This window comes from Xyrauchen texanus, chromosome 38, assembly GCF_025860055.1.
Source record: "Xyrauchen texanus isolate HMW12.3.18 chromosome 38, RBS_HiC_50CHRs, whole genome shotgun sequence".
In the NCBI taxonomy this organism is placed as follows: Eukaryota; Metazoa; Chordata; class Actinopteri; order Cypriniformes; family Catostomidae; genus Xyrauchen; species Xyrauchen texanus.
Window position 1 is genome coordinate 33,550,886 of NC_068313.1, and position 22,886 is coordinate 33,573,771.

Here is a 22,886-nt window from a genome sequence, read left to right on the forward strand (position 1 = left end):
GAATTGTGGGTTGTGTGTGCCTCATGCATCCTCCGAATTCCCATGAAAGAAGGTTGCATTCGAAGTGTCCTACTCAATTTTCAAAAACGAGACAGCCTCGATGACGTATGTGGCTGACAAATGCGACCTCCGGAGGATGCATCCTTCCAAACGAGACACAGTATCTGGCATGCCTTATCAGGTCTCCCTCCACCATCATTATAATGAGAGACAGGTGTTAGAGTAATTACAGCCCAGGTGACGAGCCTTACCACTTTCCCTCTCCCGCAGACAGACACATGGCCATGCCCTCATGCCACAATATTATTTAAATGATCAATTTAAAAGAAAATTGAGATATTATAGTTGTGGCCTTGTTTTCCACCACACCAAACAATTTTGCCCCTCAGCAGTGTCTCACTATTTGTAAAATAAATATTTTAGGATTTTATTTGAAGATTTGTAGATAAAATGTGTAACATAATGTAATTAAAGTATCTAGTTTCATAATTTTTTCAAATATTTTTAGTAAATATAATGGCAGGATTGGGGAGTAACGGAATACATGTAACTGGATTACATATTTAAAATACTAAATATAAGTAACTGTATTCCATTACAGTTACAATTTAAATAATTGGAATTTAGAATACAGTTACTTTCAAATGTATTATTCATTACACTCATCGCTAACGAGTGCGCCGTCTGCACCTCGTTTATTGACCATTTCGTGGTTTTGCGCACAGCCATTTCTTTTTTCACAATTTGAAAGTTGCATGAACAAATGATACTGCTATCGCTATTACTAAAACTTTAAAACTAGCGGGTTGATGTTGCGTATCGCAAATCCAGTGACGCTGACTTTATTATCAGACCATAAAGCCGAGTTGCCTGCAGAACAACTGAAGCATCTCTGGCTTTTCATTCATTGAAATACACGTCCTCTCACAAGGTGGGGCTTATACATTCCAAACGTGTCACTATTATCCATCATCCCATTCCTTGACTCTGGTCTGATTATTTTAGGAAGTGGATAGGAGACACCTGTGGAAGAGCCTCACCATATATTCTCTCAGCAGTCATGAGAGCACATATGTGAGGCTATTCCTGTTCCTGCACAGGCCTCCAAAAACACACACACAGAGTAAAAGACATGCTTGACCATCAGAAATAATTGTAGAATAAAATGACATTGATTATACTTGATTAATGTATACTTAACTTGATAAAAATACACCACAGATCCTTGACCGAGGTGGTACTAAAAAAGGTACTAGGTACTATCCACAGTGGAAAACCCCAAAATAGCAAGCAGGGTCGAATTGAGTCGGGTTGTACTGTGCAGTGGAAAAGACCCTTTAGTCGACTAGTCTTGCACATCCCTAATTGAAATGTATTTAATTAGATTTGTTTATTGTCTTTCTCTAGCTGTACCCAGTGCTGCCATTGTTGTGATTGTTGTGTGTATCTCCGCCCTGGTGGTGGTGGTTGCGCTGGGTGTTCACCACCTCTATCAAACACGTTACAAAGAGGATATGCAGACACAGAAGCTGCAAGAAAAACAACTGGATTGGGACGGCTTGTGTCTATCCATCACTGTCAACCCACTGGAGGTAAGACAAACTGTCGGCATGCCCAACTGAGACAAGACATAAAAATAAGGACTGCCAAAATTGTGATGCCTGTCAAACCATCACAGCATGCAGGACTCACCATGAAACTAATGGTGACAATATGTTCAGTTTTGATCCAAATGTCACTTTGACAGGTTTTATGTGGATCCATGATTGATTCCTAGAAATGGGGTTGTTCCTGCTTGTTACAGCTGGCAGGACAGCCCACCAGAGTATCGATTCTCATAATGAAATACATTGGAAAGGTCAACAAATGATTAAAATACACTGTAGTTTCAAGGAAAGGGACTTCTAACGGGGGTTGGTAAATCCCTTGGGGTTAATAACGGAACTGTAGGGTATTTGAGAGATTAAATAAATTTTTAAATATCAAATATATTTTATAGATTTTTTAAATATTATTTATACTATAAAATGATAATAAATCATTAATATAATCATTAAATATAAAAATATATATTCAGTATCATATACTGGCCATTATAGGTCAATAACACTTATGTTGTGGTCCTGTAATTTATTTTCTTAGGATTTTTTTGTTTTTACTTAATTCAATTGGCATAAAATTCTTGACTTTGTTCACATATTGTAACTGAAAACACACAAAAACAATTGGACCATTTTCTTACATTGTTTTGGTTTTATCTCAATTCACTGGTCAAAAGTGACCAGCTATTGGAAATCAATGGATTAAACTACAAAATAAAGAAATATTAAGCATTCAGGAGCATCCCAAACCTTTAGATGAGCACATATGTGCATGTATATTTGTGCACAAAAAGTCCACTGACATGTGCACACACACACACACACACACACACACACACACACACACACAAACAATGTGTGTTGAGCACCCTCTTGTGCATCGTCTTTCTATGGACACTCTTTGAGGAATATTTTAAGATCTACTTATCATATTATGTTGTGTCTGGGCTAGTTACGGTAAGTCATTTTCTATGTTATATGTACTGTATGTTGCAGGAAGTAAATATGACAAAAAGAAACTTCCGATTATAATATTTATGTGTGTCTGTGGGAATTTCATACACGAATACTTACTGCAGTTTGGCCTCTGAGTGAATTGGCTAAAAGCATTCTACTAATTGAGACCTTTCCAACGATATACACTGGCAGCCAAAAGTTTGGAATAATGTACAGATTTTGCTCTTATGGAATTTTCTTTTACTCTTATTCACCAAAGTGGTATTCAACTGATCACAATGTATAGTCAGGACATTAATAACATTATTACAATTTGAGAAACATTTTCAGAACTTCTTAAACTACTTCAAAGAATTCTCTCTTCCACCTGGAGCAATGACAGCTTTGCAGATCCTTGTTATTCTAGCTGTCAGTTTGTCCAGATACTCATGTGACATTTCACCCCACACTTCCTGTAGCACTTGCCATAGATGTGTCTGTCTTGTTGGGCACTTCTCACACACCTTACAGTCTAGCTGATCCCACAAAAGCTCAATGGGGTTAAGATCCAAAACACTCTTTTCCAATTATCTGTTGTCCAATGTCTGTGTTTCTTTGCCCACTCAAACCTTTTCTTTTTGATTTTCTGTTTCAAAAGTGTCTTTTTCTTTGCAGTTCTTCCCATAAGTCCTCCTGAGTCTTCTCTTTACTGTTGTACATGAAACTGGTGTTGAGTGGGTAGAATTCAATGAAGCTGTCAGCGGAGGACATGTGAGGCGTCTATTTCTCAAACTAGAGACTCTGATGAACTTATCCTCTTGTTTAGTTGTACATCTGGTCTTCCACATCTCTTTCTGTCCTTGTTAGAGTCAGTTGTCTTTTGTCTTTGAAGACTGTAGTTACACCTTTGTATGAAATCTTCATATTTGTTTTTTTTGGTCAATTTCAAGCATTGTATAGCCTACATTTCCTTAAAACAATCATTGCCTGATATGCTTCTAGAGAAAGCTGTTTCTTATTTATTGTCATTTTTGACCTAATATTGACCTTAAGACATGCCAGTCTATGCATGTGGCAACTCAAAAACAAACACAAAGACAATGCTAAGCTTCATTTAATGAACCAAATAGCTTTCAGCAGTGTCTGATATAATGGCAAGTGATTTTCTAGTACCAAATTAGCAATTTAGCATGATTACTCAAGGATAAGGTGTTGGAGTGATGCTGCTGTCTAGATTTGATCACAAATGACTTTTTTTCAAATAGTGATGGTGCTGTTGTTTACATCAGTAATGTCCTGTCTATACATTGTGATCAGTTGAAGGCCACTTTGGGGAATTAAAGTAGTAATTTCCTTCCGAAACAGCAACATCTGTACATTATTCCAAACTTTTGGCCGCCAGTATAACACATGGCTATCTCATTTTTTGTATGTTTTTACCAACTCTTAATATAACTGTTTTGATAACAAATTTGCCAATGATGAGAACGAAACAGTTCTTATTTGTCAGCAATATAAAAAGCAGTTTTTAAGAATTAGTAGGATCAGCTATAATCATTGTAAAGATCAGATTCTAAGCTTTAAAATGACACATATTTTGTTCAAATCAAGCAAGTAGTTATTATTAAATTATTATTATTATTATTGTAGGGAGTGCCCCTCGCTGACCCAGTATAAGCTCAGGTCAATTAATCCTTCTCTCAATAAAAATGTATTTAAAATAAAATATATGTTCAAAAAGGAGTGCAAAACCTCATAATTTGTTGATAAAAAGATTTATGCAATATCTTGTGATAATATATGCAATATGAGATATGTATAAACAATCTTAGTTGGCTGGTAATTTTAATACGGGGACACAAAATGTGTTAGCACAATTTGGTTCATTTATTTTAATATAAGATTGATGTTGAACATTACTTCAGTCTCAGCGAGTACCTCAAGTAATGAATTAGTAAATACTGTATATCATAGTCAGCTGCAGTGTTGGGTGTAATGTGATAATGTAATTAGTTACTGTAATCTAATTTTAGTACAAAATAATGTGTAACGCATCACATTTGTTTAAGTACATTACACATTTCTAATTATGTAAAATTATGTATTATGTTGAAAACAAATTATGTTCAGATGTATTTCTTTTTGCATTTCTGAGCTTAATGTGAAGCCCCTAATAAGTCATTTAGTCTGATAATGTGACATTGAATAAGGAGGAAAATACACATTTTAAATTTAAATTTGGAATTTGTTGTGGGAAAAAAAAGAATTATTAGAAAGTAACAAAAAAAGCAAAGTAGTAAGTAATGTGATTAAGTAACCATTAATTAATTATTAAGTTGTAGTGGATTACTTTTTTGAGTAACTTACCCAACACCAATCAGCTTACAGCCTTCTGGAACCCTTGTTTTACTCCAGGGAACCGAAGTTATGTGAAAATATATGGTCCCTTTTTTCCATTTGGAATATCTTTGCATTTATTTGAGCAGTTTCATTGTGTAAACTTGAAACTTTTGACAATTCCAGAGTTTTAAAGAACTGCAACCTGCAGAAGAACTAACAGAGGAAGAAGACGATGATGAAGATATCTCTAGTACTGAATCAGACAGTGATGAAGAAACTACAACATCTGTCATACACCATCAAGCCACATTGCAATGGAGAAAAGCAACAATACACTGAGAAAACAAACATATGCCTGTACATACATACACTCAAAAATACAACACTCTACCTGTAACATCTCAATGGCAGTACATCCTGCAACACATGACCGTTTTTACACATTAAAAGACTCAACCCTCTCACAAACACTGACAAACACTGAAAAGACATCGACTCTGTGTTTTTTGAAACAACTCTGATTCTTTTGTGAGATTGTTTGGTGTCAGAACCAAAGTCTTGCATCCTCTTCAATCCCTTTATCAGCTCTGTTTCCGTTGCTGGAGGACAGTAACAGAGAGGAAGAGACAGTGATGTCAAAGATGAAGCTGTGGAACGTTAAGCCGTCAGAATGCTCATCAACCAGCAGTCTGTTCAAGCTTTTGATCAGAAAAGGGAGTTTCTTTTTTTGAGACTGAAAACAGTCCTCTCTAGTGCGATGAGCTAGTTTATTCCAAGAGCCTCTCAATGTGAAATGATTGTCTTTTCCTCATACTCTTTGGAGTAAAATTCAGCTGTGGCGGAAAAGATTTAATTAGACCTAGAGGTCTGATGATAAATACTTTTGCCAGTACGTACGAGTAAATATCAGATTTCAGATTATTAGGTTTATTGTTTTTAAAATCGATATATTTGTGGCTACATGTAATGATAATGTAAACACCAGTCTCTGTTGATTTCATTATTAGTAGTTACCTATATGAAGTGTCAAGTAGCGATATCTGTGGTTTCAGTGAACGAATCACTCCTTTGAACCAGTTCACAAAATCAGGCCGGATAGATTTGTACAGATCTCAGACGCATCTTGAGTCAACATTAATCGGTAAGTTCCTAAATCAGTAATATGATCCTAGAACAAGTGATGTCTGCTTTTGCTATCGCTTCTTTGCAATGAACTGATCCAGTCGCGATAACGATCAAGTCTACTATACACCAGACTGAGAACTGTTTCCTTCGGACATGTCCGAAGGCCGATGTTAGGGTCTGTGCTAAGTGTAGTCACGAGTCAGGACGAGCCTTCCACAATGAACCAGTGATCAAGTTTATTTAACTTTTTTTGCGGTTTTATGTATTTATTTTTGGATTGACTGTTTGCACTAGGTGTAAATATCACCTGCAACACAGCGTGACTATTTGCACTCCAATAGTTTGGTGGAAACACAGAAATTGACGAAATTGCACCCCTAGTGTCGCTACAGTGGCGCGGGGTTTAACGAAGGGGTGGATGTGTTTTTTTTCGTCTCACTTTTTCCCTTCCCGATTCCTGTCTCCACTCTTAATATTACCTTTAATACTACTTATTATATGTAATAGTCCAGTCCCCACTCGCCTCGCGGACGGCGGCCGTTCACCGTGTCCGGGCGGTCGGTCTACTCCCTCCCCTGGGTGGACGGCAGTGTTGAGGACTCCGCGACGACATCCCTCCTCCTTCACTGGCTTGGGCACCAGGGTAATCACTTCAATGGAAAGGAGGCGGCGAGAACCGGCTTGATAATATAAATAATAGTTTAATATAAAACTGAAGCAAAAGACAAAACACACATGACGGACATGTGACGGATGATTTTACATAATACCAATGTGAAACTATGGTTACTGTAGTAAAACCATGTTTGATTTTTTTAAGGGAAGGTGAAGGTTAGGGTAAGATTTAGGGGTACGGGATGGTCTAGGGTGTCTGTGGGACTCTAAATAAACACAATAAACACACAGCGATGACCCTATTTAATAGACCTTATTCATGGAAGCACCATCTTTAATTTTTAATGGGAACAACAATGAGGCCCTGAGGCCCTCTTCAATGGCACGCACGGTACAAAGCTGAAAAAGCTCCTTGATCTAATGTTGCAGGGCCGTGCACAGACATTTTGGGGGCAGGTGCTCAAGCGAAAAGCCTTCTGCATATCGCAGTGCCGTTTTGTGGCCCATTCGGCCCCGATTCGCGGCCAGCCAACTGGGAAAATTTGCGGTTCTCCCTATGGCCACTCCGCCCCTGACGACGCCGGCGTCATGGCGCTATTTTACTCCAACACCAGACTAGCTTGCTTATTAAGCTTAATGGAGGGCTATTACCTAAATAGATGTGGATGCTGCTCTGCTACAAAGAGTTTTGTCTCTGCCACAATTATGCATGCACACAGGGGCGTCGGACTGGGGGGGTAAAGTGTACCAAGTACCCAGGGCCCGAGGCAGGGGGGGCCCCTTAGAAGTCAGTTTTCTATACATACATATTTGGTACGGGGGCCCAGCAAGATGGTTTGTACCCAGGGCCCAAAATTTGGTGCTACGCCCCTGCATGCACAAAATAATATTTTGTGCGCTCAAAAAAAATTCTGCGTGTGGAAGATATTTTGAGCACTTAAAAAGGTATTTAGCATGCAGAGTGGGTAGGAGGAGAAAGCAAAATTCACATTCAAATAAAATTTATTCAAGCGCAAAATTGATTTTCATTTGCTCAAAATTAATTTATCTTTGCAAGAAGATACATTACTTCAAGCACGTGCAAAATAACTTTTTGTGTGGTCAAAATATCATCGTGCACGTTCAGAAAAAAACTTTGCACTCAAACTATTATCTTGCTCATGCAAAAAAACATTTTTGTGAGCTCAAAATATAATCTTGCATGTGCAGAATTGTGTCACGAATATAACTCCATACTCCACAGGGTACTCAGTTTGTTAACTGTGGTGACTGTGACAAGGGACGTCAAAGACGGAAGTACAGAGGATCGTGCTGTCTCACAGTATTAGAACAAAAATGCAGTTGTTGGGCATTACAACACGCTTTTAATTGGGAATTGATAACATTGGCCAAATTTAAAAACTAAAATATAACATTTGAAAAAGAAACAAAAAAAAAATGTCTTGCCAAAAGGGCGGGTGCTTGAGCACCACCTGGGGCCTATCTGTGCATGTGTGTGCCATGTTGTCTGAAGTTTTTTGTCTACTGAACGTTCTTAGAAAGATATTTTTATCAAAGTTGTGTCCACGGAATGATCCAAAAACAATTATAAATTGCAGTACAGCCCATTGAAATACTATATACATCTATCCCTCACAGCCTTGTTGTCATTCCCATTTAAAAGATGGCGCTGCTGTGAATAAGGTCTATAACATCTAACACTGTTGCACTTCGCATAAAAAAATCATCTTTGCACTATTTAAACTGGGTGCAAATAGCCTCTGCCTTTTATTTTATTCAGCATCTTACATCTCAGCGCATCCCACACAATAATAATAAAAATAAAATAACGATCCGTGTGTGTTTAAGCAGAAATAATAAATCAGTGGACCTTTTTTTATATTTGCCATGATAAAAGATTCCAATTTTTATTTGGTTTATTTATTTATTTTTTGTAGCATTAAAGAAGGTGTCTAGGAATTTGTCCCTTTTTATATTTATTTTCTACGTGCTCAAGTACGTTTTTTCTTTAGCATACATGTTTTGTCGTGTATCTTGTGAATTTCTATGCAGTGTAATTCCAATTTGCATACAAAGTATCTACAACTTTGTCTTTCTTTGCCTCTCTCTGGAATCAGTCAGTGAGTTTGTGTGCGAGTGGTTTGTAATACACAACGTTATTGACGTTTTTTAGGTAGAGTCCAAATTAATACTTAATGTATTTGTACATCCTTCAAACTCAATAGAATGTTGCCCATTTTTTGTGGTCACTTGTCACTGCTGTGTTTTATGTAAACAAGCCAATAAAATTGGTTTTAAATAATTAATGGGCTTATTTTTACTCTGTGGTTTTATTTCTGCTGCTTGAGATGTCCTAGTTATTATCGAAGCTCTGTAGCGCCATCTAGTGGTTCATTGACTTTAGCACCTCATGCACTGTCGCCTTGGCTTGTCTTTAAGTTATTATATACACTGATCAGCCACAACATTTAAACCACCTGCCTAATATTGTGTAGTTCCCCCTCGTGCCACCAAAACAGTGCCAACCTGCATCTCAGAGATTAGATTATTTTTACCACAATTGTACAGAGCAGTTATCTGAGTTACCGTAGACATGACCAGTTCTAACCAGTCTGGCCATTCTCTGTTGACCTCTCTCATCAACAAGGCATTTATGTCCACAGATCTGCCACTGGATGTTTTTGGCACCATTCAGAGTAATTTCTAGAGACTGTTTAGTGTGAAAATCCCAGCAGTTACAGAAAGACTCAATCCAGCCGTCTGGCACAACATGCACATCAACAGGTTTCGTTGTGGACGATCGGTGCATGTTGGAGCAAGTTGTCTCTATTCAACTTCCAAGTTTTTTTAGGGGGTAATAACAATGGCAGTTTTCAATAACTTTATTTTTAGTCAAGACTTGAAATTGTGTACACACAGAATCTGACTTAAAAAAAAAAATTACCTTGAGAATTATTCACTGGATTAATAAGTGTGACAACTAGCCCCAGTCTAAATACATCCCTTGAGAACTATAAGGTTTTTCATATTTAAATGTTTATATATTTTCATGTGCACATTTGTAGACCTTCTTAAAAAAAATTGGCACTTCATTTAACTGCAAATTTTGCCCCCCCTCCCTCATTAGCACAAAATTAACAATGTATAAAAATTTTTTTTTATACATTCTGTTGTGTGCTGCACATATATATATATATTTTTTTTTTTTTTAATTAATGAAAAAATTGCAATTTCTAAATACACTTCGGAAAAAAACATTTTGAACGATGTTAAAAGCAAGTAAAAATCTTAACAGCAATGGACAGGTTGCTTTTGAGATATTTTTATTCACATTTCAAAAGGTCACAAAAAAAACATTTATAAAAACAGATAAAAACTGTCTGGTCACCTCTCTTACGCACTCCAGAGTTTTTGCTTGATCTGGGACATAACAACAGACAGACTCCTCTCATATAAAATCAGTTTTGCAAAATCAGATTTACTGATGTCACGTTTATATTCTAAAACATATGGAAACCGATTTAATCAGTTTTGTCATGATCGCCACTTGGGGAAAAAAAAAGATTAAGAAAAAAAAAATAAAAAATGAAAATCTCAGGCACTGTGAATATGCATTAGTGAAGACAGGATAATACGGACCTGTTTTCTGGCATCACCTACATCATGGAATAAAATGCATTAGTTTAAACGGCAACTGAAAACCAGGTTTAGTCTAATATTAGCCCTCATCCATGTCCAGGCCCATAGTGTTAAAATATATAAAAAGCAAAACAAACAAATATACAAAAAGTGAAAGAAAATCTTTTTATTATACCAACTGAAAAAAACAGGATAAACCAGCCTAAGCTGGTTTGCTGATCCATCAGTCTGCAATGGTTTCAGCTGATCAGGCTGTGAGATCAGCTGAAGACCAGCTTGGCCAGTCTGGGAGACCATCTTAAACCAGCTTAGGTTTTTTTTTAATGAAAGACATACATTTTCACTCACACAAATACAAACACACACACACACACACACACACACACACACACACCTTCACGTTAGTTGTATCACAGTCACTTCCTCTGGAAAATCAAATCTCATGAGGCCACACTCATCATTGGTTTAAACATTTATAAAAACAGATAAAAACTGTCTGGTCACCTCTCTTACACACTCTGGACATCTGTGCACAGCACAAAGCTTCTATCCTGCGTATCATTCATGAGCACCTGTCCAGTGACTGCAGATGATTTTTGGCTGCGTTTGGAGTCTCATTGGTACTGCAGGTAGTTTTTGAGGGTCTGTGGCAGTGGTAGAGACTGGATGTGATGGATTCGGTGTCGACCCATAGCCTGCCGGGCGGCCCGTCTGCACAGCTCCATCAGAGGCAGGGGTTCAGCTACAGGACAGAACAAAATGCCAGATTTGTTAGAACTTTAAAGACCAAAATGGATCCTAAATAAGTGGAATTAAGTGTTTTTATTCATTTGACATCTGAAGAGATTAGCCCATCATAATAGCTCATTTAAATACGGAGGTCTTTAAAGGGGTCATACATATTTTAGTCATTTAGTTTTTTCTCTATGGGCCTAGTTGTAATGTTAGTGACGGTTCCTTTTAATCACCTCTGGAATTAAACAGACTATTAATTATTTATTTTGCTGTGCAACTGCTGTGCAACTTGGTAAATAAAAAAAATATGAAATTGGTTTTAGGATCTGAAAATTTGAATAAGAATTAAAAACAAATTCTTACTCCACAATACCTATACAGTAGCAATAAAACAAACAAAAAAAAAGGGTTTAAAAATGGCCCTTTAAACATTTTCGTAAATTAATAATCATGATGACTACAATGAGTGTCACAATAGTGTAAAATACCAAAGTAAATGAATTCCCATTTTCGGTTCAGGGATGAAGGATTGGAAATATTCTGGTGTGAGTCACTCAATAAACATGGTATTCATTTTCAACTGCATAATTTTAAAAACTAAAAGCAGAAACAGATTGGAGAAGACAAAAAAAACATTGATCGGCTGCATGTAAACATGTTGATCTCAGTTACTGTGTTACGTGTGCTTGCGCAATCATTCATGACGCTGCAACAAAACTATGAGGAGCACCTCGAATGCAGTAAAAGCTTAAAATCAAGTATTGGATAAACTTTATAGCTGCTCACGGCAATAACAGAAAATACAGGAGAAAGATAGAAAGCAATAATGAAAGCGACAAGGATGTAATGTCAACTGAAGATAGCTGACAAGTGTCATTATGCATTAGTCGGGTCTGTGCTCTATGGCGCTAAAAACCATTGCCGGTGATTTCACTTTGGTGTACAGAACAAAATCGTGTGTGAACAGACCTTTTATGAGAACAGTAATTGTACCAGGATTGCAGAATATCAAAAGCCAATTTGATTTCTTTTCTACTGTGATACTGTGAAAATCTTTCTGCACTTTATATTATAATTTGTAACCCATTTATAATAGATACTCACGGTCCAGTCCATTGACGTAGGTCATGCTAACCTCGCAGTGACCCCACACTGCATTGACGATCGGGTAAAGCCTCTTCCCTTTCAACCCGCGAAATGCCACACCCAGGTAGTTCCCATCTGCGCAGAACCCGAGCGTACCCTCGTCCATGTCCAGCACCACCAGCACCTCTTCAGGAACTGAGAATACTCCTTCTTCCTCCTCCTCCTCCTCCTCAATAAATTCCGGGTACGACGGTGCTGGTCCAGTCCGACTCTTCCTGTCGTGGTACAGTCTACCATGCCCTAAATCCCAGCCCCAGGATTCTGCATCACTCCCCACTAGGGCGGAATACCCCACAGCCCTCAAAGGAGCCAGAGAGGTAGCGACCCCAACCACAGCATGTGTCCCACGCTGGCGTATGGGCCAGCGAAGAGTCCATGCGTGAAGGCCGCGAATGAAACCCACTTTTCCACGCACGCAGTCTGTGCTTTGTGCCACTGGGTGGCGATGGAAGGTGAGGCGGTCATCGTCTTTGATAAACAGATTGAGGGAACGATCATCCGGGTTCCAGGAGTGCTGGAATTGAGTTTCGGGTCCCACTGGGGGCATATCTAACAGCAGCTCCAAACGGGGAGGTAACGGGGCCCCACGATTACGAAGCGATGCACACACTGGCTGGAATGCCAGCTCGCCCGTCTGTTCCTCTGCGGACTTCACCACACCCGACACCCTCTGCCCCATCACGGCCCAGCCACAGGCATCAAAAGCGACAGCCGGGGTTACCTCATGAGCGGGACAGACGGAAGAGCGTCAGTCAATTAAATGAGGTGACAAAGCCCCATGTTCTGCGAGCAGTCCAGACTGGAGTTGGCCGCACTGTAGAGCGGAAAGAAAGAGAAAATCCAAGTGTACACTACAATGAATTTGTTTCTAGTTTAACAAACATTGATAACACGATTGACACTTGTCGACTCATCGGTCAAGTAAATCCTGCATAATAAGCTGGTTTTGGGTTCACCGGACCTTGATCATACATGTTTCTTACAGGGCTTTTACATTAGACACATTGGGTTTACAGATAGGACCACTGGTGGAAATATATATTTTTATAATTTATTAAACTTAATAACAAACAGTCAGTCTTCTTAGAGTATCAACATTAAAATTGTTTGGAATACACCCTAACATTTATAGGAGTCGATGTTGATGAACCATAGTATTTAATGAAAAAGATTGTTAAATAAAGAAGACCTAAAAAGGTAAGTTGGTTGCCTTTTTAATGTGCACTCAATCGAAACACTTCTGAGATGAACTAAGCGCTAGCAAAACTATAGCTATTCTTAAAGAGACAGTACTCTTTTAACACTTGTACATATCAATATAAATACTTGTATCTAGTACCAATTCTTCATTTAAACAATAAACATGTAACAAAATATATGCAATATAACATATCCAATTTTACGATTACATTACATTTTTAAAAAGCAAAAATATGACCAAAATTATGAAAAATGAATAAGCTGGAGGTCAGCCTAACAGACCTAGATAATGCAATTATAGCCTGGCTTCGTCCAGCATGTATACACTGTCCGAAAGATAGGTGTGACGCACAACGTGCATTTAACACTTCCCAAGTCATATACTTGGATCGAAAGAAGACCCACTGTAGCACTTTTATAACTGCAGATGTAAATGCAATGAATGTGACATTTTATGGCGATACATCAATGTGTGTTGGAAAAAGTTGCTTATTTCTGGAAAAGCTGCTCTGTTTTGAAAACAGCCGAGCTACTGTTATGCTACTGAAAAAAAAAAAAAAAACGGAATTTAGTTTCATCTCTACTTTAGTTTGTTTTAGTTAGTTGCTCCCCAACACTGTCGCCATGATACGGCAACAAGCTTCGATCAAGTATTGCGTGCTTGGCTTTAAAGACACATTTTAAAGGCTGCAAGATGAGTTCACACCATCTGAAGGAGCCGCTTACTCTCACACTCCACCTAGAGATCATTCTGAACCCGAGAAGACCACAGTTTCTCAAGAATGTGTGAGATCTAAGGTAAATATTCCCTCCTGAGGTATAAAAGAAAGGAACTACAAAAAGTTCTTGACAATCAAGGATACAAACATGCAGTCAGGGCCAATAAGCAAACCTAGACTGTCCAGAGCTCAGTCCAATGACTCACTTTGACCATTTCTCCTGAAAAGAAGCCACATCTCTCACATATTGGGGTGACCACATTTCCTATAAAGTCCTCACATTAAGAGCTTGACTTTTCATTCCAATTGCTTGATACCAAAACAGTCCCAGGAACCAAATTCGCACAAACACACTTCTCAGGAACCAAACCCTAACCAAATTTGCCTTATCTAAGCCAAAAAAGACACTTAGACAAAAGAAAAAAATCTGGGCCGATACCATTATCAGTGCTGTGTCCAAATATCCATATTTCTCTACTTTAGAGTATGCCAAAAAACAGAATGCCAGTGGAGTAGTATGTCCGAATCCTCAGTATTCATGAAGCCTTAAGCAAGAAAATGGTCAGAAATCTAGGGGTAACCATTGATAAACTACATTTCATGGACCACATATCAAAAACCACAAGATCATGCAGATTTACACTCTACAACATCAGAAAGATAAGACCCTTCCTATCTGAACATGCCACACAACTGCTTATTCAGTCACTTGTCATAACTAGACTGGACTACTGTAACGCTCTCATTGCAGGCCTCCCAGCATGTGCAACTAGACCTCTGCAAATGATCCAGAATGCAGCAGCACGTCTGGTCTTTAATGAACATGTTACACCACTTCTCGTCTCTCTCCACTGGCTACCGGTTGATGCACGTATCAAATTCAAGACTCTGATGCAGGCATACAGAACAGTCACTGGGTCTGCTCCAACATACCTAAAATCATTTCTGCAGAGCTACACGCCCACTAGAAGCCTGCGGTCAGCTGAGGAATGTCATCTTATTGTACCAACACAGAGAGGCACCAAAACACTTTCCCGGACTTTCAGCTTCATCATACCGCGTTGGTGGAACGACCTTCCCAACTCCATCCATGAAGCTGACTCACTCGCGGTCTTCAAAAACGACTTAAAACACATCTTTTCCAAGAGCACTTAACTGGTCACTAACAAAAAAAAGCCCCCCCCCCAAAAAAAAATTTTTTCACTTGTATATGTTTTGAATAATGTTCTGATGCTAGTGAAACTTTGTAATATGCCACTTCTGTACCACTGTTTCCTTAAGATGATTTTGTAAGTCGCTTTGGACAAAAGCATCTGCCAAATGAATAAATGTAAAAACCCGGATGACCTCCTATTTCAGGTGAGATCATGGAGTGCGGATCGATTGAACACTTAATCCCATAATCCCTCGGGAGTTTGAAAACGGTGAAGAACTCTTGAGTCGGGCAGCTCTTTTCAACTGGAAGTGATATACAGTATAAATCAAGAAAATTGCTTATGCTTAAAAAGGAGCTTGTTTAACAAAACTAGAGTGATTTATTTCCACGGTTGTTGTTCTTAAGTCTTATATTCGGGACACAGGTCAATACCCACGTCCCTGGATGAAGTACATCTGAAATCTGTTCATACTACTTGCATGCACACATAATGTAGTCTTACGTCCGAGAAGTGCATCCTTCATCAAATACAGTAATACTGTGTTAGGTTGCATTTTCGGATGCAAAGAGCGGGTTGGCTGATGCCCGTTAAACTTAATTCAATTGAATTAAAGCAAATGAGATGTAGACGAAATTGCTGAATTTAAATTAATCCTTAAATTACATCATTTTACTCCAAGTTCATAAAAAATTGTTTTAAATGTGCATAATCTATTGACAAGGCTCTCTTTAGATTTCCCAACTGACACAAGTGGGAATGATGAATTTCTGTTAATCTGCCAAGTGGGCGTAATTATCGGATAATCTCAAAATGACCGATATATCGGTCTATCACTAATTACTATGATAATAAGAAGTTCATTTTGGCAGAGAACATTAAAAAGTCACAGTAGCAAGTTTGTGAAGAACAAAAGGCCAATACCGATAATCTCAAAATGGCCGAATATTGGCCCATTAATCGACTTGGCCGATATATCAGTCTATCACTAATTTCTATGATAATTAAAAGTTTCTTCAGGCAGGAGCAAGAAAAAGACAACATGGCAGTGAAAGCAAGTTTGCGAAAAACAGAAGGCAAGAGAGTTTCATAAAGTAGAGTTAACGAGAACATTATTTCCATACTTGGGATGATTTTTTATATATTTTTTAAATGAGAGACTACTCCGAACACCCTAGCTAAAACTGGTTTCTAACTGGTAATTAGCAGGTAGACAATATTCAACAAGCAACAATACAGCTACCAGCTGGTCACAGCAACTCAAGGTGGTCAAGCTGGTTTTTGAAACATTGCAGCTGGTCGACAAGCCAATGTCCAGTTAAAAATAACAGCTACAATGTTTCAATTCACAGTTAACATCTAAAGCTGGATGCTCCAGTATGGCGAAGATATTGCGGTGTTTGGTTCTGCCAGAGATAAACATATCGCACATTACACCACACATAAAATGCCTTGCCAGAGTCTAAACTTACCCTCCATGCATCGTCTCTCCACTGTCAGCATAGAGCAGGAAAAAGAGAGCGAAATGAAGAGCAGTATTGATTCGAGAGCAAATCTCCTCTCTCCACGAGTGCCAAAACCAGACATGCCATCTCTTCACTGTCTGTCACTCCCTCTCTCTCTTACACTCTTTCATCCAAAGCATTCCTCTTGTGATGTTATGAGGATTCATTGGAATAAACTCCAGTGCAAGTGTGAATAACCGGACACACACTCACCTTCTAGATCACACCAGGCCTGGAAGAAGAACTGCTACAGGAAGACGATTTTGTTAGGCCTCAAACTCCTGCACGGGGACAAAAGAAGAGATCTATAAGAAGTCAACATATTGTTTGTAATAGGTATAATAGACTAGTAGGTTGGTTGTTTTAATGACTAGTTGGAGTTAAGGGCGGCTGTGGCTCAGTTGGTAGAGCGGGTCGGCTGCCAATCGCACGGTTGGTGGTTCAATTCCCGCCCCACATGCTGAAGTGTCCTTGGGCAAGACACTGAACCCCAAGTTGCTCCCAATGGCAGGCTAGCGCCTTGCATGGCAGCTCTGCCGCCATTGGTGTATGAGTGTGTGTGAATGGGTGATTGGGACACAGTGTAAATTGCTTTGGTAACCTCTAAGGTTTAAAAAAAAAAAATAAAATCGCAGACCATTTACCATTAAGGATAATGGTTATGTTATTAAGGATATGACTCCGTTATGTTCACGTGACCCTTTCCCAGAGGTATATTCAGATTAGGGATGTGCAAGAATCGTCAACTAGTCGTTGGGCTTCATTTGCATCTCCTTCCTAAAATGTAGCTTTTGTTTCTGAATAAAAATATAATGATGCATTAATTATTATGCCGTTTTTGTCTGTGAAACACTATTTTTTTCATTATTTACTGTTTGTAAGGTAGGACACCTCATTGTATTGCATTTTTATTTGTTGTAATGAAGGCTACATTTGCGGCTCATTAAATGACATTATTTCACGCCTATGTAAGTTTACTATTCCATACCTGTTGTTAGGCCTATATTATAAGTGCTTTCTTTTCTTGTTTTGTGCTCAGTTTATACACCCGAACGCTATCATAGATATTCATGTATATGATCAATATCATGCAGATTTTATAAGCAGTGATGTGTAATGTTACCCACACGCTGTTTTGGGCCTTCTGTGTGTTATTATTATTATATCTATTGTTTTTACTTAATTTACATTCACATTTAAGGGTGAAAAACAATCCAGCAAACCAAGCACCACAACAATATTTGACTTTTTAAATGAATTACTCCAGCCTAATTATACAGGGCTTTATTGATGGACTAGTCGATTTTGAAATAGTCATTTTGCACATCCATATACAGATGCGAAGCGCAGCACTTAAACATTGTAACTAATGGATATTCAACAAATAAACAGGCTAAATAACTATAACTGCATTGCACAAAACTATCAAGGTAAGCAGTGTCAGACAGAATCAGCAAAAGACTGTCTCCAGAGCACCTCACAAATACGGGAACACTTCTCACAGCAGAGAATTTAACATCCGAGAGTGATCATCTTGTAATGTTTTGTTGATGTGGCGCTTGTGCATGACTTACACACAACTTACCACACGCCCCATTGTGAGCGAGAACCACTAATCGCGACCACGAGGAGGTTACCCCATGTGACTTCACCCTCCCTAGCAACCGGGCCAATTTGGAAGACCTGGCTGGAGTCACTCAGCACACCCTGGATTCGAACTTGTGACTCCAGGGGTGCTACCCAGGCCCCGATGTGGCGCTTAGTTGAAACAGCAGCAGTGCATATATCAGGGCTCCAGACTAAAATAAAGGACTGTAATGGTGCAGGACTTTTCATTATAAAGAAGCCCAAAATACACATGGGACTCCTATTTTGAAATGTCTGCGCTCCCAGTTGTGAACACACTGATGGATGATTCGCTGAGAAAGTGACTGATTCAAACTGAGGGGCTCGAAGCGAATGCTGGAGGAGCTTTACACACAGCGCCAGTGGAGGCGTCCAAGAAGTTATCAAATCAGTAGCCAACACGTTCAACCCAAAAGCTACATCTAAAGTAATAAATACAAATTATGTAGTGTTTATTTTACATTGCGCTTCAGCACAAATTGTTCTTAGGGCATAAAATGTTCTTTTAACATGCAAAAACACTTGGTGTCCCATTAAAAGTGAACGTGAGCAGCGAGTCCCCTAGTGTGACTCTCACAGATGACCTAAATGAAGTTCAAAAGGTCAACAAGAGTTAAACATAAGGTCAATGAAAGACCCCTGAATCATTAGTTGAGATTGTTTGTGTTTCCATGACAACTGTGTCCTCTCTTTGACCCCGGTGCAGAATAAACTTGTTTGCATGGGCCATAAGAGGAGAAAACAGAACAAGATGTAAAAAAGAAGAAAAGGTACTGGCACTTCCTGCTTCCCTCGCTCATTCGGAGCATGCTCAAAAATTTGACCCAAGCATGACCTGATCTGGGGGGGGAGGGGCACAACAGTGCTGTGGTTTAGGTGCAGAAATCACTAAGAACGCAAATGTGTGTCAGATTCTGGAACAGAGCATGATGCGATTCTGTTAAATAAATATTCAGGTTTTAATTCAAATTAAGCTCAATTGACAGCATTCGTATTTTGTAGCATAAAGTTAGTTACCGCTCATCCCTCCTTTTCTTAAAAAACAAAACATTTGAAAATCTAGTTTCCACCCACTTTTCACGTTATTTTGTTATTGACAAAGTGAAAATGCAGGGGAAAAAAAAGGTTTGAGAAATTTGCCGTCCTCTGCCTGTTTCCATTCAAATGGCCTTTTATTGATAATTGCATGCTTGATGACGTCATGCTTAAAAAAACACTTTGTCACATCCCACATTTTGGTTTATCACAAAATATATCTGCCCTTTAGCCGTTTCCATACAAAAATGTGTGTATATCGCTAATTGTGTACCTTTTGCTTCCCAAATTTTGATCTGACCAATCAGTGATCTGCAGGATTTTGAAGTCACGTTTAGTATCGGCTTGGCTCGCTTGGAACCTCGACCAAGGTGTTACTAAAAAAAGTACCAGGTACTATCCACAGTGGAAAACCCCAAAATAGTGAGCAGAGTCGAGTTGTACCATGCAGTGGAAAAGCCCCATGAGTGCTTTTATAAAATGATAAACTTCACAGTTCTGCCTTTAAACCCTCCAAAAATTGGCCCCATTCACACCCATTGTAACCTCCATTTTTGCTTCTTATTTTTAAAGAAAAAGAGGGAGCAAAAATAATTTTGTGTGTTAATCTACATGCTGTCGGTTCAGTTTATCTTGTATTGAACCCAGAATTTTCCTTTATGTTGGACAATCAAAACTTTACCTCAGAAGTGAAAAATATATATAAAAAAAAAAAATATATATATATTATATATATATATATATATGTGGAAAGATATTGGTCTCTAAAGGCCTATAGGACACTGGGTTGGTGGCGTAGTGGGCTAAAGCACATAACTGTTAATCAGAAGGTCGCTGGTTTGATCCCCACAGCCACCACCATTGTGTCCTTGAGCAAGGCACTTAACTCCAGGTTGCTCCGGGGGGATTGTCCATGTAATAAATGCACTGTAAGTCACTTTGGATAAACGTGTCTGCCAAATGCATAAATGTTAATGTACTGGATGTTAGCATTTACTAGGTGGGTGAATTTCACAACGCCAGTAACACAGACTGTAAAATCAAGAATAAAATATAGGTTAAATCAAATTTACATAAAGTAAACAAAGCTTAAGCTGCACAATTAAAAATAAATTTGTGACATTATTTACATGAGAAATTATTTCATTCATAGGAAAATACAGTATGTGGGTTTGTAAAGACACAAGGGTGAGTAAATAATGATTTCTTTTTTTTTTCATTTAGCATGAACTTTAAGATAATTTCATTCGGAGGACAGAAAACACTAACACGTTTGTTAAAAACTAAAAACAAAACACATAAACACACCGTTTGAGTGTTTGTTTGCATAAGGGTTAGAGTAAAGTATGCATAATGAATAACGAATATATGCAAATTCTATAGGTAGTGGGAAGCAAGGATGACCTAAAAAGCCTATAAAAGAACAAAGACAATCTCACAAGGGGAATGGAAATACATTTGCAGAAGTGTTCCAAACATGACAGAGCCCCAAACTGGGAAATAACATCACTCAGTTTCTTCTGTATCAATGCTGGAATACTCAGAAATAACAGTATATCAGCTAGACTGAAAAAGGCTTTGATTCTCCCCCTCTCGGCTGACAAAATGTTCCACTGATTAGTTCATGCATTTCACAATATTCAGATTCTGTGGCAGATAAAGACACAAGGAGGCTAAATGCATGAATAGATTATCTCTGAACATCTTTCAACTGTGACTTTTGCACACAAACCTACTTAACACTTTAAAACAAACTCAAGCATGCAATGCAGATTTCTGTCAATTGTTGTTTTTTTTTTTTACTTAGCATTGCATTAAAAGTTAACGGATCCAAACATATGAGTGCATGTTAAATGAATGTGTTTTCAATGTAAACAAGGCCAGATATTTTGCTGGCATTGTACACATATTATATACACCATGCAAGTATGTACCATTTGACCCTGTCTGGCAAAGGCAAAACCAAAATCAAAACAAACAGTCTCACTACGATCCAATGCATGTCCTACCTTTTTAACTGCTTTGAAACACTGCATCAAACAAAGGCAATACTGTACCAATCTAAAGCACAAACACAAACAAACCAGCCACGCGCTTGGTCTGGTCTACTTACTCTCGCGAGAAACCCCAGCAGCTTCGTTTGGGACAAAAACAACGGCCGTGAGTCTCGAGGATTTACAGTTCTCCACCCTAAGTATAAATATATAAAAGATCAATGTTTTTAGTTCAGTACTAAAAGTTCAGTACTAAATGACCGTGACGGTGTGTTGTCGGTCACATCCGGCGGGGAGGAACGCAGCGCGCGGACGGCTTTTGTTCCGCGAGATATTTAGTGGGTGACGTCAAGCGCTGCCGTGCGCATCAGGCGCGCGCTGATTGGCCACGTAGCCACGAGGGGGGTGAACATGAAGGGCCACGAAGAAGCCGTCGGCCACTCCGATGGTTTATCGTGTTATTTATTCACTGATTTAGAGCATAGTTTATATATTACTGAATGTAAACAATCCAAAACATTTCCAGCCCATTTCATGTTGGCAAGTCATGCCACTGTAATCAAAGTTGGGTCCGATTAAAAACCATCTTGTGATTTAAAGTGATAGTTCACCCAAAAATAAAAATTCTCTCATCATTTACTCACCCTCATGCCATCCCAGATGTGTATGACTTTCTTTCTTCAGCAGAACACAAACCAAGATTTTTAGAAGAATATCTCAGCTCTGTAGGTCCAATGCAAGTGAAAGGTTACCTGAACTTTGAAGCTCCAAAAAGCACACAAAGGCAGCATAAAAGTAAACCACACAACTCATGGTTTATTCCACGTCTACAGATGCAATACAGTTGGCTTTGGGTGAGAACAGACCAAAATATGACTCCCTTTCCACTGCAAATCTTGCCATTGCAGTGTCTAGGCACGATCATGATTTCAAGCTCGATTACATTTCCTAGTGCTCAACGCATGTGCAGAGCGCTAGATAGCGCTATAGGAAGTGTAATCGAGCTTGAAAAATCACAACTGCTGTCACAATTTAGAATGAAAAAGGAGTTTTTTTATTTTGGTCTGTTCTAACCCAAAATTTGATCGTTTCAGAAGACATGAATTAAAACACTGTAGTCTTATGGATTACTTTTACACTGGTAGCCAAACGTTTGGAATAATGTACAGATTTTGCTCTTATGGAAAGAAATTGGTACTTGTATTCACCAATGTGGTATTCAACTGATCACAATGTATAGTCAGGACATAATGTGAAAAAATACTATTACAATTTGAAAAAATATTCTTCAACTTCTTCAAAGAGTTCTCATCAAAAATCCTTCACATGCAGCAATGACAGCTTTGCAGAGCCTTGTTATTCTAGCTGTCATGTTGTCCAGATACTCAGGTGACCTTTCACCCCACACTTCCTGTAGCACTTGCCATAGATGTGACTGTCTTGTTGGGCACTTCTCACACACCTTACAGTCTAGCTGATCCCACAAAACTCAATGGGGTTAAGATCCATAACACTC

General features: G+C 38.6%; 2 protein-coding genes across 3 annotated transcripts in view; one reads left to right on the forward strand and one right to left on the reverse strand.

Annotated features, from left to right (window-relative positions):
- The window catches only part of LOC127631960 (calsyntenin-2-like), a 69,022-nt gene extending 63,654 nt beyond the window's left edge, over positions 1 to 5,368 (forward strand). The window contains exons 16-17 of the mRNA XM_052110387.1: positions 1,408 to 1,592; positions 5,061 to 5,368. Of these exons, the coding sequence (XP_051966347.1) occupies positions 1,408 to 1,592; positions 5,061 to 5,216 (341 nt within the window). The 3' untranslated portion in view covers positions 5,217 to 5,368. The remainder of the gene's footprint in view (positions 1 to 1,407; positions 1,593 to 5,060) is intronic.
- Positions 5,369 to 9,930: 4,562 nt separating this feature from the next.
- Positions 9,931 to 21,689, reverse strand: LOC127631969 (SPRY domain-containing SOCS box protein 4-like). Of its 2 annotated transcripts, none has more exons than XM_052110412.1 (4): positions 21,490 to 21,689; positions 16,929 to 16,996; positions 12,096 to 12,951; positions 9,931 to 10,998 (listed from the first exon to the last, which is right to left on the reverse strand). In XM_052110412.1, exons 3-4 carry the CDS (start codon positions 12,814 to 12,816, stop codon positions 10,871 to 10,873), a joined length of 849 nt encoding a protein of 282 aa, XP_051966372.1. In that variant the 5' UTR covers positions 12,817 to 12,951; positions 16,929 to 16,996; positions 21,490 to 21,689; the 3' UTR covers positions 9,931 to 10,870. The 2 variants fall into 2 exon arrangements, with proteins under 2 accessions (XP_051966372.1, XP_051966373.1); XM_052110413.1 differs by lacking the exon at positions 21,490 to 21,689 and adding an exon at positions 21,386 to 21,450.
- Positions 21,690 to 22,886: the final 1,197 nt, after the last annotated feature.